Here is a 17,815-nt window from a genome sequence, read left to right as displayed (position 1 = left end):
TTAGAAACTCTGAGAAAAGCCATGTGCTGAAATGCTTCTGGGTTTTTTTTCTTGTTGCTGTGATAATAAAGATTTTATACAAGTAGTTGTGAGTACTGAAGTTCTTATTCAAAGACAATGCTAGTAATCCCAGAAACAAAGGCCTGCTTAGCATTAAAGTATCTCATTATTGCTAAAATGCTAACATTTGCTAATTAGCAAAACTGATAGAAAACCTGAGGCTAAAAAAACGCATTAGTTGGAGCAGTATACTTATTAGGATTCATCCTTTGGGGACCATTCAGGTTTGCAGAAAATTCCATAACAATGCATGTAATAGTTCAGGAAAATCAGTGCACCACTGTGATGGCTCAACAGGCAGGCATAATGAGTGACACGGCTATAAATTAGTATTGTAAATGTTCAGTAAATGACTAAACACACATGCAGTCCAGCTGGTGATTAGATTGTGTTGAAATGTGTTACTAAACTCATTATTTGCTCATTATCATGTCATATGTTTCCTCTGGTAGCCTGATTTATACCAAATGTTTTGGGTGTTCCACCTTATAAATACAGACATGGTGTTGACATGTTGTGTAAATCACATTAAGGGTTTAAACTGCAGCTCCACCTCACATTTCTACATTAGATTTTCATACACGAACCATTCAAGAAGTTGCAAAAACATGCATTTACTGGCGCTGTAGTTTTGACACATTGGTGATCCTCAGGTTTAAATAAAGTTTTACTACAGTTCTTAAGCACAACCCTACATGTTTAAACACTTCAACATTACCACAATTGATTCACAGCATCCTGTTACGTTCCCAGGACACGGAGCCTGACTTTTCCATGGAGGCCAAAGGTTTAGTGCGTGTTCTGCAAATTCACTGCTGAGTAGTCTTGCAGCAAATATGCAAAGATCAGTCCTTCTTCTTCTTGTCTATAGAAAATGTAGAAGACTTCCTGCTTACCAGAAATCCTCCTTTGGGATTCGTTACCAGTGTGCTTCCCATGGTCATGTTTTCCTTCACTTCACGCAAGTTGGGAATGGTTGTGTTTTCTAAAAAAAAAAAAGAAGAAGAATAAACTAGATGAATAACAGAGTGAGACAAACAGAGAGCAGCACAGCTGGGTAAATTTCTCGTTTTCATTTTCCCACAAGAAAAGTGCTGCCTATCCCAAAGAATGACATGAGACTAAATATACTCTGCTATATTACTTTACCATGTGGCCCCTCTGTGTGTAGCTTATGGCTATTAACTAAGAATATGGAGCACAACACAAATATTTTGTTGGTAAACAGCCTGTTTGTTGTGAAGGGGAAAGAATTAGGGGAATCATTAAACCAACCCAACATGTGTCTAAAATTAGCAGCTTGGGAATGTTTTGGATAGGAATTAGTTTTTCCTTCTGCAAATCTGTGAAACATGCCTTTTCAATTTTGAATGTTGCTCCCTGAGAAGTGATTTTGATGTGAAACAATTTCTTATTGTATGTGCAACAGATCTGTTAGCAGTTAGTGCGTTAAATTTTTACCCTATACGTCCTTTCCGGGTGGGTTTTTTCCCTCTATTTCCTTCCCACAATCACTAAAGTATACTAATAAAGGCAGCACAATCGGGCTCCCTGCTGACCTCAGGATGAAAAAAATCCTTGTCTTTCATAAACAAACTTTTTAAAACAACATTAAACTGTGATGTGGGTCTGAATTGATTTGGAAAGTGACCCATCCTTATTTCTTAACTCCAATGACACAGTTCAGGACCCTGCAGCTCATGATACCCACGTGGGACTGGAACGAGTGACAGACACCGAAATACAAGCTTTTTCCTTTTTTTTTTTTTTTTTTTTTTTCTAAATGACATCAGAAACAGCAGTATGCGACATTACGTGATGGCAGAGCTTCAGTTCATCCTTTGTCTTTTTTTTTTTTTTTTTTTTTTTTTTTTTTTTTTTAATAAATAGGACAGGGGGAATGAATGAGAGAAAGAGGGGGAGAGAAAGAAAGAAAACCAAAGGGGAGAAGAGACGGTGAGAAGGGGGGGGAAGAGAGAGAAAAAAAAAAAGAACTCCTGGGTCACCTGTATGGAGAAAAAAAAAAAAAACAAACAAAAAAAACAAACAGAGGAGACAGCAAACAACAAAGAGCAACATAATAATAGAGAAAACAAAGCACCATCACAATAAACTAGCTAGTCATAGATATCAATATTTACTAAATAATAAACGATATTGTGCAGCACGCAAGATAGACAGCGCACAGTGTGCTTTGAGGCAGCAGCCAAGAAAGCTTTAGTCCGCGTCTGTGAATACCCATGTGTGCATACCTGTGTGGATCAGCATGCTTGCATTCCAAAGGTTTCTCCATGTAATGATCTGCTAGGGAGTGTGGGGGGGCCACAGCCCCGTCCTCCAGGGTGTGAAGCGGGTATGGAGGAGATCAAAACTCCAGACATCCAGAGGCCCCCAGAACACAAGAGACCATGGAAGACCAACAGAGGGGCAGCCGCGCCACTGTTCCAGTAAGAGCTGAGGAGAGTCCCAGATGAGGGCTCGCCCAGCAGCCGCGGAGCAGAAGTCAGGGGGAGTTGCAGTGACGCGCCCGTGAGCTCCGCCGGCCCCCAGCTGTGCCTGAGTGACCGAGCCCCAGGCCGAGAGGCTGGGGGCACCCCACCTCCAAAGGGGCCTGAGCGAGCCCCAGGCCCCAGGCCCCGACAAGCGGCCGCCAAGGAGTGAGCCGGTGTGTACCCGGACGCCCACCCCCAGACACAAAGAACCACCAACACACCGACACCTGAGGGAGTCCGCCACCGGCAGGGGAAGTGGTGGTGGGTGGAGATAGGCCTCCAAACCTTGGAGGGCCTGAGGTGTCCCTAGAGAGGTGGCGTCTGATACCCAACCTGACATATAGACACAGACATACAGGCACACACAGACACAAACATCCATTCCCACCCTCATGCTCTCATATGCACTCACTCCACACTCAACCAACGTGGAGACAGATATAAAGAGACGCTGTACACACAATCACACTCCCCAAGCGTACTCTACAAACCGGGTCTAGGTACCCTTGCCCCTGGAGGGGGGAATTGCACCCAGACCCAGGTGGTGTTACCCTTTTCCCTGCGGTGGGGAGAGGCAGACCACCCCGACTCCGCAGCAGCAGGGAGGCCCCACACCCCAGACCGCAGTCGGACGGCCAACTCCTCCTACTAGCCCTCCCGCTCCAGCAGGCCGCAGAGAATGGGGGTGGGAGAAGACTCCAAACCTCCCTCCACCCGCTCATTGTAGTGTTGATGCATATGTGTTCTAAGGTGCAATTAAAACCCAGGAGGGCATGGAGCTACCTGCCAAGGAGCAGCAGGTAAGCGCATAGTCCCTCCTGCTAGCCCTCAATGACTAAGTGTATTTAAAATTGAGAGGTGGGCAACGACGTCAGGGGTGAGGTATACACCCTGATGGTAATTTGGACTCCGTGATTGTGCCCACCCCCAAGATCCTATATGTATGTGTAATGAGAGTGTGAGTAATGTGAATGTCTAAGTTGTGGGATAAAATTGAGGCAGAGGCAGCCAGAAGGGGACGGGGGGGGGGGGGGGGGGGTAGCCTCCTCTGCACCCTGGTGACATACCCCCACTCCAAGGCCCTGCATGTGTGGGTGGTTGTGGAGGAGCGGGAAGAGGGAGGCAGCTGGAGATGGGGAGGGAAGGAAGGGAGGGGCAGGTAACCCCTCCCTGGGGCCAGCTCCCCCGCTGACCCCAGTAGGCACTCCCACCCTTCGCGACCCGCCAGGGAAGGGGGGCCCAGGCCCATCAGACCGGGGCCCAGTGCAGTAGCGCCCTCCGGCTCCACAGAGCCCTGGACAGTCCACCCAACCCCACCACAGAGAAAACTGCACCCACCCCACCATCCACACATCTTCCAGACTACATAAGACGGTAAACGCCCAGGCTGAGATCTTCCTCCACCTCTCCTGTATCTCCCCCTCCTGCAGAGAGTTCCTGAAGAGAAGAAAGCTCCTGCAAGATGTGACCATCCCCCCCACCAGTTGAAGAGCCCCCCAGGCGGCTCGACGCACCGGCGGCACCCTGCTCCAGGGCCGGGCCCCCATGCACCCACCCGCCCACAACCCCAGCAACACACCAACCAGGACCCAAGCCCCCGAGGCCCGGCCCGGCCCCCAGCCCAGAGACGGAGCGCCCCCAGAACCTCACGCCCATCCCAGACCCACCCAGGGGCAGCCAGGTTGCCAGGTCAGTAACCCACGTCCGTCAGCACAGACCCTCCCCTAGCCCCGCTGCACGCAGCCGCGAGGAAACAGTCACCTGAGAGCCAACAGAGCCCCCAACCGGAGCCCCCAACCTCAGTAATGCTTGATAGCAATCAGAACAAATTGGACCTATCAGAGCACTGCTCCTGCTCTGGTGCTCTGCCTGTGATTTTCTAGATTGTGGATCTAAACTGCAGTGAGTTTTCACAACACTGAAAAACAGTAAACTAATTATTACTATGGCAAATCAGCTTCATAATCAGTCTTTGTTTTAAATCCATTTCCCAATTTCCTAGAATACCCAAACATTTCACATTAGTAGTTTTCAGTTACGGCTGATTGATTTAGTCAAAAGCAGGGCTGGTATTTTGTTTACTGAACACAAGTGAACTCACTTATACACCTCAGAATTGGTTCATGCAGTTTATCTACAACATTTTTATCAGTGCAGTGGCTGCCGCGACCAAATGAAGTGTGTCTGCTGCCGCAGCCCTGCATGGCCACTTCTGATCAGATTGTTTTCAGTGGAAATCCTGGTGACAGACGTACCAAGATGAGGTGCTCCAACCTGTATTTGTGGCACTCATGCAGCAGTACTCCACCCTGCGGCTGTTTCAGGGCGACAATGCGACAATGCCCACCCCCACACTGCTAGAGCAGCGCAGGCCTTTCTGGATAAGAAGCACATCCGGACACTTCCTTAGCCAGCATTTAGTCCTGATATGTCTCCTATTGAACAAACCTGGCACATGCTGAGTCAACGTGTTCATCAGAGACAGCCACAGCCACTGACCACTGCACAGCTGCAGGAAGGGAGAGCAATTCCTCAACAACAGATCCGGACACTTGTATTATCCGTTCTCAGATGGGTGACTGCTTGTATCATTTCAAATGTCTTCTGCGTGCATATATATAAAATATGTAGATAGATAGATAGATAGATAGATATCTAATAAGACAAAATCTATTTGAAAACCCAAACTTAACTTTTGTTTTTGGATGAGTATATGTGAGAGAAGGCAGACTGACTTTACAATTATACAACTGACGCATCATGTTTGTCATTTAGTTTCAATTTTCTAAACAGAATGCAAAAATACAGCCAAGGTGTTTAGTAACCAACCCCTCCAAAATTGTGGGTACTGTTCTTCCTCATCAGTATTTCATAATGGCCATGGCATAACCGCCTCCCAGTTTTACTGGTCAGACTGAAGAGTCATTAAAAATTACAACACAACAGCCACTAACTTTGCTCATTATGGTTTGGCTTCGCTCGTCTGTGCTGGGAAAATGTAAATCCATTATGGAGGCAGATGTGGCGATGAGAGATTGTGAGGAGTCGTCAGTGGGCATAGACTGAAATGATGAAGAGTGACAGATGACTGACAAGCCCTTTACTTATTTAAAACATTTACATGAACACATCCTGCTGAACTGCGCAAGGTTTTTCTACTGTTATAGAAATATCCAAGAATACTTTATATATCCATCAACTGATCCTAAAGAAACAAACAGGTCATGCATTTGCTTATCGTGTCTAGTTTCTTTTAAAAAAGTAAAATAAACCAGCACTGTTGTCATCATTTAAACTTCTCCTAGTTTGTTGCTGACTTGTCTGGCTCCAGATTCCCATTGGATGCTTTCCAGACAAAACTTCGGTCTGTGAGATTCAAGCTTTTTTTTCTAAATCCCCCAAGATAAAGCAACTACAGCACTCTCCACTTCAGAGAAGGGAATTCCAACTGATCAGCACTTAAAACCAATAATTTACCAACAGCAGCCAAGCTGTTACCGTGCTTACTTAGAAATTTTAAGGTGTCCAAGGCAACTGTGCTAAAGCGGTGACGTATCAGTCTCTAAAAGTTGCAGATCTGCTGCACACACAAGCTCTCGGTTATTGCGTACACACACAGGCAGGCACTAATAGAGGCTTTGCAGACTACTGACCGGCAGCTAAGTTGTGTTTATCTGTTTAATTTAGATAAATTGGAAGGCTGAAACATTAAAACCTTGTTTATTTGCTGTCTTCCTGTTCCGATGGTTCCAGCTTCCTCCCCAGAAGACCCAGTCAGATATAAAAGTTAACTTACACACACATCAGACGCACACGCCCTGAAGCACTTGGATTTAGAGTATTTGTGCAGACAGTTAATTGAGAGCTTCTCCCATGCACACCGGCAATTAAAATCCCCCTCATGCACATGTTCATGCACATATATAAACCAATCGGCCACTGAAAGATGAAGCGAATAACATGGATTATCTGTTACAATGACAACAGATATAATATGCAGCAACTGAATGATTGATCCCCGTGTTATTATTGCTTCCTTTTATCGAGTGACAAAGTGTGTCTAGAGAAGAGGTTGTGGTGGGTGGTTGGGTCAAACACACAGCTTTCACACAGGAGACTGTGATCACTAATTAGATATCCATGTTTACTTATTACTTTAGAGTTAATTGATTGAGTTTTTACTTCTTTGAGGTCAGGCTTAGACACCTTCTCAAATCCAAGAATAACTGTTTAACTTTTTCACAGCATTAATCATATCAGTATAATTAATCATGGTAAAAGGTCCTGAAGCAGTGACGCTCCTGGGGCAACATTAAAATGTAAGGTTGTGGTAACAATGATATCAGATTGCGTGTGTTGGACGCAGGAATAACTGTGAGTGCTTTACTTTCTTGCCAGGATTTCACTATGGTCATGGCATAAGCACATCTTAATTTTATGCTGAAGTTAATGGCAGAGGAGGTTTGGAACGGTGCAGTTACAGAGTCAGCAGAGCGTTGGCAATTTTGATCTGTTAGGAAAAGGTGTCAGCATTGGTTTTTTTATCCTTTAGCCTTCATTTATCCGATAGTGTTGGAGGAAGGATGCTGTGCATTCCTCTGCGTGAATAGGAAAGTATTAACACAACAGGAGAGAAGGTAAAACATAACAGCCAAAATGTAAGGCCGTCCTTGCAAAACATTGTTTTCTACTTCATCACATGCATGACAAATTAGTCTTGTACACCGTCTGAGTTCAGAAGCATTACGACTACATGATCAGTTGTAAACCTGTGATCAGTATGTCATAGCACTGAGCGTATTACTGATGATAATGGTGGAAGGTAGGCCACAAATATGCTCTCAAATGTGCTATTTGGGAGTCAATCAACAGAACTTCTTACTCCATGATAATAATCAGTAATATGATCACATGATTGTCATAATCTATCAGGAAATAAGTGGCCTTTTGCATGTCTAACAAGGTGATTTTTAATTTTGTGCACGCAAAATGTATCAACAATGAGAATCTTTTGTTATTAACTTCACTAAACAGTTTGAATTTGTTATTTTTCAGTACATTAGGAGCAAGAATTTGGTACAATTATAAGTAGTGCGCATGAAGGTCATCGCTGTGAAAAGGGAAAAGTGCCCATAAAACAACAAATGTGACACTGACCACTGAGTGATCACTGTGTGTAAGTTTGATTAAAATCTGGCCAATACTGCAGGAGGAGCTGCATTTCTTGTGAACTGTAGCTGGACAGAGGGACAGGTGGTTGTCTTGGCATTGCATGAACTCATAGCCCCCTTCAGCCAGATCAGATAAAACTGTACACATGTGCACACAAATCGTTTTCTTACTGGGCAGCTCCAGTTTGATGCAGTTGTTGTTATCTCTCCCCACGGGACATTTGTAGACGTCTCCGGTTCTTTTACTCGGCTGTCCTGACAGCGGAGATCCAATCAGAACCCTGAAAAAATAAGGACGAGATGGGAATGGTTACATGGAAAGCCATCCAACATCCACACTACTTGCTTTACAATTGTGATAACAACCGCAATTCAGATGTTATTGCAGCGATTAGAAGCAGTGACTCTGAGATCCACTTCTGAGGTCCACAGCTATTTAGACATGGTTTAATTATACTTGTATAGCAATTGAACGTAAACCATGGTTCACACTGCCTAGTAAAGATGTTATAGTTTATTGTGATTGGCTTGCGAGTTTGTGGCTGCAGTTTTATTATATAATCACTCTGACACAATAACAAAGAAATAGCTGGAAATAAAAAACAACAGTTAATCTCATTTAGCTCTCACCAACACCACATAGTAATGGAAGATAACTCCCAGCTGCTTTTATAGCACTTCAGTGTTACGTTTAATGTGCTGGACAAGTTCAATATGTGTCTTGTGTGGGTTTTATTACACTGTGTCTCTCCATCAGTGCATTGATGCTAAAAAAAAGTTTGGTCATCTGCCTTCCTCTAAACGCTCAAGCTTATTAACATTCCTGACTCTAATGGACCCTGTGTCATTTGAAGCAAGACGCAGAGAGGAACAACAACACACCCGACACACTTTCTGCTGCCAGCTGCCTGTGAGAAACATTGTAATTATTTACAGCATTGAACGAGCACTCTTTTCACTCAGAAATGAAAAAATAAACATTTCATAATTACTTCATTAATGATAAGTTAAGTGTTCTTCCTGCTCGTGTCACTGCAAAAAAAGAGCAGCTTTAACAAGGGAATGATTGACAACCACTTAAATATTTCAACAGCGGTTCAAAGCACTGGTATGCAACTTTGTCCAAATATTCATGCTGCACACAGGATGAATAACTTCCCCGATCCAATGGATTTTCAAAACTGTTCTTAACATGAAAACCAGGCTTGTACAGGCTGTTGTTATTACATAAAGTTAAGTTTTAAAGGCACAGCCGTGTGAATAACTGTATGTAAAATGTGTGCTGGTGTCATCAACTCTAGATGACTCAGAACTTTCTCCAACAGGGTGTATTTGAAGTCAAACCATGGTCTTTTTCCCCCACAGTAACCGAGTCATTTTGGCTGACGTAACCAAAGTAGAAAAGTGAAAATAAGCAGCTGCGAGAGGGAAAATTGAAACGGTGTCCAGATTCCACTGTTTAGCTGAACGGCAATGAAATGGGTCGTTTTCAGATTGAATGAACAAAGATTGATCCTATCATACTATTTGTTTGTTGGGATTTGCATCTACTTCAAAAACAGCTCAACAGCTATGTTTTTGTGACAAGGAAAAAAAAACACCTGTTATTAAAATTCTCATTGGTTTGTTGTCAGTATGATAAAAGGGTAAAAATGGCAGTATGGTAACAGGTTGCACAGTAAATGTGAATATGTTAAGATGCTGAATATAGAATTAAACAACTGAAAATGAAGCTGCTAGCTCGGCTTACAACTCTGAATCCTGGTTTATTTGATAATTACTCTTTTTCACTAAGTAGTTTTTCCCGAAAGAAAAAGGTCAGGGATGCAAGTGGCAGGAAATGAGCTTCCTCCAAAGCATGTCTGGGATCTGCTTTGGAGATAGAGCAACAAGCTCAAAGAGCTGCTAAACCTCCACAACAAAATGAGAAAGCTGTGGCAGTTTTGACATCTAATTAGGCTGGCACCTGGAAATCTTGTAGGTGAGATGTTTGGGACGTGTCCCATCAGGAGGAGACTGCTGGAAAACACAGAGCAAGCGAGGAAAATTATGTCTCTCAGCTGGGAGCGCCCCCAGATAAGCTGGAGGACATCGCTAGGGAGAGGAATATCCGGGCACCTCTGTTACCTTCTGCCCCCACAAACCATAATTCATCATTGGATGAATAATATATGGATATTTTTCAGCAAAAAATAGGTTACAAGTTCTTAAACCTTAAAACTCTTTAAATGTTGAATTTCTACAATAATAACAAATCATTTTCACATGATTTAAAAAATGAAAACATTGCACTTTTCTGAAACCTTTCCCAGCAATGTTGTGGAGAGCAGACAAATCTTGGGGTTAGCCAAGGTTACAAGAGGCTCCAGCGAAAAGCTGAACCGCCTGTGCCACATGTAACAGCTTTTCTCTCCCCACCCTCGCTGACGGTTAAGGCATCTGTAACTAATCAGTCACCTCCCACTTACAGCAACCTGCGTGTTACATCACCATGTGATTGCTATATTTTCTCATTAAAATATTTTCCCAAGCGTAACACTGAGAGCTACAGGTCGTCTCTAATTTTTCCCCACTAAACCTCTGTAAATCATTCAGCCTCGGTCATGTCCTCCCTCCGCTCGCAGCGTGCTTTGCCCTCATCACTAGTGTGAAACAGAACAAAATCAAGCTTTTTGGATGATATGTAGCACACATGTTTGACTGCACTGAGGAGTTTCAGTTGCAAATGGCTCCACTGATTAGCAGTAAGTGAATTACTCCAAGTGATCTCATATGATCTCGATAAGTTAACTAGTACAAAGCGCCATCAGGTATAGCCATGCAGGAAAGGATCAGCGATTATAGTGCAACAGGTCTGACTTTAGAGTAACTAAAGGAGTTTGCAGAAAGCAGAAGAGATAAAAGATTTTAAAAACATGTTTCCATGTTTATTTTAGCAAGAAGCCACGGATGCTTGGTTTCATTGTATTAACAGGCTGGGTATGTGAATACTCTGGCGGGCAGTTTAAGGTTAACAGCTAGTAGTAAAAACAAGGACCTTCATTACAGCCGCAGCTGGTGTGCTCGCCCCAGCTTAATTTTACAAGCGAATCAGTGTTTTTTTCCTTTTTTTATTATTTTCTGGAGTAGAATTTAACCGAATGAACACTTGTCTTGATACGTGTGCACATTTTTGGCCAGAATTCTCTTAAACAAAAATATTTATTGGGAAAAAAAGACACATTTAAAAAATGTATTATACCTCTATTACTTGTCTGTTATATAACATTAGGGATGCTCGTGGCAATTCATTTCTTAATCAGCTAAACAGGTCAGTTAAGAAATAGTCAAATATTAAGTTAAATTTGAAAACGGTTTAAAAAAAAATATCCCCATTCCAAAAGGTCACATGACATCTCATTGGCTCACGGAGTTGTGATGTCACTACACTTTGATCCTTTGGAGTTTGACCTTAAATAGGGGTGAGAAACAGCAATTTGTAGTTCGTGTCTTCGCAGCATTTGTGTTTGCAGCTTTCACACGTTCACCACAGAAACTTTTGGAAACCTTTTCAGAGTTGTCGTGTACAACTTTCAACATGTATCCTACAAGACACCAACCAAGGCAAAAAGATTACGCCGCTTCTCCTTCCTGTCGTGGCCGGCCAAATGACCTCTTAGCCGTCCAAAGGGCATTACATGACAGTAGGAAGGAAAACTACCACCTCCAGAATAAAATTCAACAGATTGAAGACGAGAAACTTCAACTGGAGGAGAAGTGTAGACAGATGGAAGCGCAAAATAAGAACCTTGAAGAAAGACAACAACGCCAGCCCGACATAACAATTATTAATGAGGGCTGGGGAATCAAGTTTGGACAAGCCCGAGACCAGATTGTCTTCCTAATTAAGGAAAACAAGCAAAAGAGCGTGGAACTAAAGGAGATGTCCAACCAGCTTAAAGACAGCAAAGCTACTGTTGAGAAGACAGAATGGGATCTCCAATATATGGACCAAAGGAATCGGCTGCTCCAAAAAAACTTCGATGAAGCTGTGAAAAAAAATAAAGAAATCCTCCAACAGAAGGAAGAACAGGAGAAAAAGCAAAGAGACATGGAGCACAAACTCAAAGTCACGGAGGAAAAATACACAATGCTGAAAGTAAAGTTGGATGATACACTGCGCCAAAATAAAGACCTTCTTCAAGAGAAAGAAAGATTGAAAGAAGAGAAGTGTATTGTCGAAGACTTTGAGGGTAAAAACCTAAAACTGCAACAGTTTTGTAGTGAACTGAAGGACAAAACAAGTCAACTAGAAAGGGAAAAAGAAAAACTGGACAAACAATGCTCGCACATGCAGAAAAGGATGGATCAAATGGCGAGAAACAACTCCGAGCTCACTAAGGGGATATTGTTGGAATACAACAACTTGAAGCGCAAACACACTGAAATGCAGGCGCAAAAGCAAGAACAAGACAAAATACATGACGACCTGCAGCGTACGCTCCAAGATATCCACAGAAGAAATGAGGAGCTACAAGACATGTACAAAGAAGTACAACAGAGAAACGCAGACATGCACAAGGACAAGATAATGCAGGAGGAAACATCCAAAGAGCTCAAGGAAAAGCTTGAAGAAAAACGAGCAACACTGGAAGAGGTGGAGAAAACATGCAAGAAGCTTGAGAAACAAAACGTAGAAACCATCGATGAGTTGAGAACCCTCATCCTGGAAAAAAAAGCTCTTGTAGAAAAGTGCATGAAAAAGAAGAACAAACGCTTCCGCTGGCCCTGGACGAGAGACTCTACTGCTTCCTCACCTGGTGTAGCCTCGTCTTGCTCCACCTCTGTTCACCTCCCCAACCAGTCCCGGCAGTTGACTGCCCCCTCCTGAGCCTGGTTCTGCCGGAGGTTTCTGCCCGTTTAAAGGCAGTTTTTCCTCCCCACTGTCGCCTAGTGCGTGCTCAGAGGGGATTGTTGGGGTTTTCTCTCCTCTACCTTGTTTCATTATTTACTTAACTTTTTGTTCTTACTTCATTTTACCTTGTTTTGTTATTTACTTGTTAACGTTTTGTTCTTACTTCATTTTACCTTGTTTCATTATTTACTTGTTAACGTTTTGTTCTTACTTCATTTTACCTTGTTTCATTATTTACTTGTTAACGTTTTGTTCTTACTTCATTTTACCTTGTTTCATTATTTACTTGTTAACGTTTTGTTCTTACTTCATTTTACCTTGTTTCATTATTTACTTGTTTAACTTTTTGTTCTTACTTCATTTTACCTTGTTTCATTATTTACTTGTTTAACGTTTTGTTCTTACTTCATTTTACCTTGTTTCATTATTTACTTGTTAACGTTTTGTTCTTACTTCATTTTACCTTGTTTCATTATTTACTTGTTAACGTTTTGTGCTTACTTCATTTTACCTTGTTTCATTATTTACTTGTTAACGTTTTGTTCTTACTTCATTTTACCTTGTTTCATTATTTACTTGTTAACGTTTTGTTCTTACTTCATTTTACCTTGTTTCATTATTTACTTGTTAACGTTTTGTTCTTACTTCATTTTACCTTGTTTCATTATTTACTTGTTAACGTTTTGTTCTTACTTCATTTTACCTTGTTTCATTATTTACTTGTTTAACTTTTTCTTTTTCAACTTATTTATAAAACAATAAACCAATTGAATTTATCCTTTGAGTAGTTTTCATCTAATCTTTTCATCTATAACTTTTTCAAACATTCATATCTGTCGTTTATCTTCTTCTTGAAACCTCATAAATGGTGAAGGAAAAATCCTGGAACATGGTTCCAGGAAAAAGATAATTTAAAAAGGATAATTTAAATATGATTAATCTGTTTGGAAATCTGCAGGTAAACTGTCTGTCTGAGAAATTGATCAAATTAGAAGAGAGGTCAGCTGGATATTTAGATGTCACTCCTCTTATGCAAATTAATCAAATTCCTAAAGTGTAGTATTGCTGATTTTGAATAAGACCTTGAAGGACAGAAGACACATTTTCCTGGTAAAATGATGGCTGTAAAATTGGTGAAAGGGAGCCGACCAACTGGTCTGCTTCTCCCACCCAGTTTGTCATGGTCCATGGGTCTTTGATCCAAGGTTTTGAGTCTTTGAGTTGAGGATTCATTCTAGTTTTGAATTTTAGGTTCTTTGGATTAGGTTTCTGTCGTGTTAATGTTTTGTTTTCTATTCACAAGGTTGTTTTTAATACATCTTGTTAATTTTCTGATGCTTTGTATAAGTTCTTTATGGCGATCGTGGCTCAAGAGTTGGGCGTTCGCCTTGTAATCGGAAGGTTGCCGGTTCGAGCCCCGGCTTGGACAGTCTTGGTCGTTGTGTCCTTGGGCAAGACACTTCACCCGTTGCCTACTGGTGGTGGTCAGAGGGCCCGGTGGCGCCAGTGTCCGGCAGCCTCGCCTCTGTCAGTGCGCCCCAGGGTGGCTGTGGCTACAATGTAGCTTGCCATCACCAGTGTGTGAATGTGTGTGTGAATGGGTGGATGACTGGATATGTAAAGCGCTTTGGGGTCCTTAGGGACTAGTAAAGCGCTATATAAATGCAGGCCATTTGACCAATGGGAAAGCAGCCTGCCGCTGTATGTCTCACCCACCTACACTGTGTTTGGCCATTTACCATTTACTTTCTAGCCTTGTTTGTGCCTTCAGTTTCTGTTCACTTTAGTGATGTATTTAGTGAGTCTCCCTTTGTGTTTCTGTTCTGGCCCTCCTTCTGTCTCGTCTGTTTGTCTTTATCTTTCAATGTTTCTTCATCTCTGTCTCAATGTCTCACGTTCAGTCTGTCTTCTTGTCTGTTTTCTTTACTTACTTCCTGTCTTTAATTTGAAACATTCAGTTTCCCTTCATGTCTTGCGCAGCTTTTCTTCCTGTCCTGGGCCCTCACTGGTTCCCTGATTGTCTTCATTTCCTCTATCCTCATTACCTCTTGTGTATGTACTTTCTCAGTCCTTCTTTGTCATTTGTCGTGTTGTCCATGACCATATCTGTGTGCCATGTAGCTCTGATTTCCATGTGCTGTCTGAATAAGTAATCCTAGTGTTTCTTGGATACTTGTATTCCCTGGCTGTTCTGAGAACTTTGCTATTTAAATTTAATTAGCATTAAATACACACCGTATGTTCGACTTTTGTCTTCTGAGTATTGCATTTAGATATGCAACCTCTTAGACACAGTGATCCATAAGACTGTTGGTTAATTAGTCCAACACTCTAATAAGGGAATTTGTGATAAACCAAAACGGTATGAAAACAGTCATCTCACCACCAAAGCTATCAATTTGATGTGGGAAAATTCTCTTTACGACAAAAGACGTGGGACAAGATATGGCAACTAGATAAGCAGGAATGGATGCAATTTACTGAATGTATTCATACAATGACACTAAGTGTGGTGTGAAGTTACTGCATGAGATGAGCTTTTTCTTTCTGTTTATTTAACCTTATGCTGCTGCAGACCTGTACCACATGTAAAGTGTTGCAAAAATGTTCCAGATAAGACGCCTCGTGTGACTTTTAGGTAAAATATTAACACATGAAGTCATCTTTATTTTTACAACAAGGTTCGCGCTGGAACGGTCTTGTCTTTCAGCGAGCATCTGTGTGTAACCCACATAAAATGAGGGTACCACTTTAATGAGTGATAAATATGAGGAGAGATGGGCAGCCTGCCCAACCAATTGAAATGCACAGGTCCCAGTATGCAGATACTAACCCCATGTTTGCCTACTGGTGGTGGTCAGAGGGCCTGGTGGCGCCAGTGTCTGGCAGCCTCGCCTCTGTCAGTGCGCCCCAGGGCAGCTGTGGCTACAATGTAGCTTGCCATTGCCAGTGTGTGAATGTGTGTGTGACTGGGTGAATGACTGAATGTAGTGTGAAGCGCTTTGGGGTCCTTAGGGACTAGAAAAGCGCTATACAAATGCAGGCCATTTGACCAATGGGAAAGCAGCCTGCCGCTGTATGTCTCACCCACCTACACTGTGTTCGGTGCTTTGTGTGGAGGTAGTTGCGTGCTAGCAGGAGAAAAGAGAGACTGAGGTTTTTGAGTTGGAAAGAGTATTAGATAAAAGTTTGTAACCAACTGTGCTGCACATAAGTTCGCTGGTTATCAGCTACCTTTCATGTTAAAAGTAGCCAAAGTGAGTAAACAGGCGAATGCTGCAGTTTTCTGGCGACTTTATAAAGTACCGCGTGGAGCTAAACTGTTAGCCTTTGTTAGCTCTGGTCGTTATCAACTGCCTGAAAGTTCATCTCAATCTGCTTCCAGAAGTAAGGTAACACTTGAAGCGCGACAAATGTTTATTTTCTTTCACGTCGTATTACTGTCATTAAAGAGAAAAAAAAACATGTCCTGTTACGTTATTTAGAGCCCCGCATTTTCCGACCGAGAGACACCATACTATTGTCTTCGGCGTGTGTGTGTGCTTTTTTTGTGTGTGTGTGCTGAATTGTTCCTGAGGTGGATCCTCAGGAACAATTCCCAGCCTTCCCACCTGGACTTAAAGCAGGGGTGGGCAATTCCAGGCCTCGAGGGCCGGTGTCCTGCGGGTTTTAGATCTCACCTTGGATCAACACACCTGAATCACATGATTAGTTCGTTACCAGGCCTCTGGAGAACTTCAGGACATGTTGAGGAGCTAATTTAGCCATTTAAATCAGCTGTGTTGGTTCAAGGACACATCTAAAACCTGCAGGGACACCGGCCCTCGAGGCCTGGAGTTGCCCACCCCTGACTTAGAGAGACTGAGATTCGCTTCTTTTCCACTTGATGATCTGCTGCACCTTGCAGTGTGTATCACTCACACTTTAACACAGCTGGTTATTCATAAGACCACTGACTGACATTCTCTCATCCCTATTTTCTTTCACACCCTGGGAAAGAAAATAGGAGTGGACATTTTTTATTTGGGACTTTAAATAATGAGCTGTTGTGTAGAACATTTTCCACATGTGAAAAGAGTGTGAGATTTTCATTTGAATGTACATTGGATTTGTGTAATCTGTTTGTATAAAAGTTAAGGAGTCAGGTTACTAGGGTGCACCCGAGCATTGAAAACCAAAAGGGACACTTGGCCAAGTCATTGTCTTAGTATGTGTTTTACTTTTCTTTCATTTTTTGTAAGTTTCTTTTCTACAATTGTAAAGTGCCTTTAACCTGTGCTTGTCAACCTTATGGTTTATTTCACTAAAGTCGGTTGGTTCTTTTGAGTTACATTCTTGTCTCAGTGTCTCATTTAAACACACCTCTGTGCTCCTATAGTCGAACCTATTGGCCCATTTATATATTCTTTTCAGCAATTCCCCTTACTGTGTTACATGTGAGATGCAGGGATCACATACATCCGGCCTCCTGATGACTTTAGCTCCTAAAAAACGCGCAGCTGATGACACTCACCATTTTCCCTCGCTGTTCTCAAACTGCTGGACAGTGTAGCCAAACATATCTTCCAGCGGTCCAGAGAAGGACAAACTGTTCTTCTGGTCCACGTTGAAGGAGAACACGCAGGTCAGCAGCACTGCAAAGATAAAAGTACAGTAAAGGTTACGCATGATAAGACTCGAGAGTGGCGCCGCTTTACTTCCTGTTTGAGTCTGCTGTGCTGCTCTTCAGAGTGGATTTACATAAACTGATGGGCAAATACTGAAACAAAAGATGTGCGTATGCAGTTATTTCTAAGTGCAGAAGCCATAAACACTCAGTAAATATTTCTGAAACCCTCAAGATGCCTCTTGGAAATGGAAAAAAAAAGAGATCTACTAAAATACTTTGTAAATGTAATAAATAAAAGTTAGCATTTAGGTATTTTAGTTACAGCAAATATAAATAATTCTATTTATGTCAATATTATTTACGGGTGCATGAAAATGATGTACCCAGATGAGGGCCGAACTTTGTGAACCACAGACACGCACACAGACACACACAGTCATTCTGGAAGAGGAATTTCGAACATCAATGTGAGCCATTTTGGTCAGGGTTCAATCTGACCTCCAGGACAATGGCTTCTTCTCTGCACTCTGCCCAGTCTGGGTCTGTCTGTCACTGAGATGAGTATATCACAGAGCCTCTATATAAATCC

At 42.4% G+C, this 17,815-nt stretch overlaps 1 protein-coding gene across 1 annotated transcript in view; it reads right to left on the bottom strand.

Annotated features, from left to right (window-relative positions):
* itga1 (integrin, alpha 1) overlaps positions 1–17,815 on the bottom strand; it is a 67,578-nt gene that overhangs the window by 20,220 nt on the left and 29,543 nt on the right. Inside the window, exons 2-4 of the mRNA XM_085359889.1 lie at positions 17,131–17,251; positions 7,895–8,004; positions 957–1,045 (exon numbers count right to left, since the gene is read on the bottom strand). Coding sequence (XP_085216015.1) covers positions 957–1,045; positions 7,895–8,004; positions 17,131–17,251 — 320 coding nt within the window. The remainder of the gene's footprint in view (positions 1–956; positions 1,046–7,894; positions 8,005–17,130; positions 17,252–17,815) is intronic.

The sequence above is a fragment of the Diplotaxodon limnothrissa genome, linkage group LG7 (assembly GCF_057381915.1).
Source record: "Diplotaxodon limnothrissa isolate DT_005_m linkage group LG7, D_limnothrissa_male_GT1.1, whole genome shotgun sequence".
Lineage (NCBI taxonomy): Eukaryota > Metazoa > Chordata > Actinopteri > Cichliformes > Cichlidae > Diplotaxodon > Diplotaxodon limnothrissa.
Note: the sequence above shows the minus strand (reverse complement) of the source record. Positions and strands in the feature narration are given on the sequence as shown.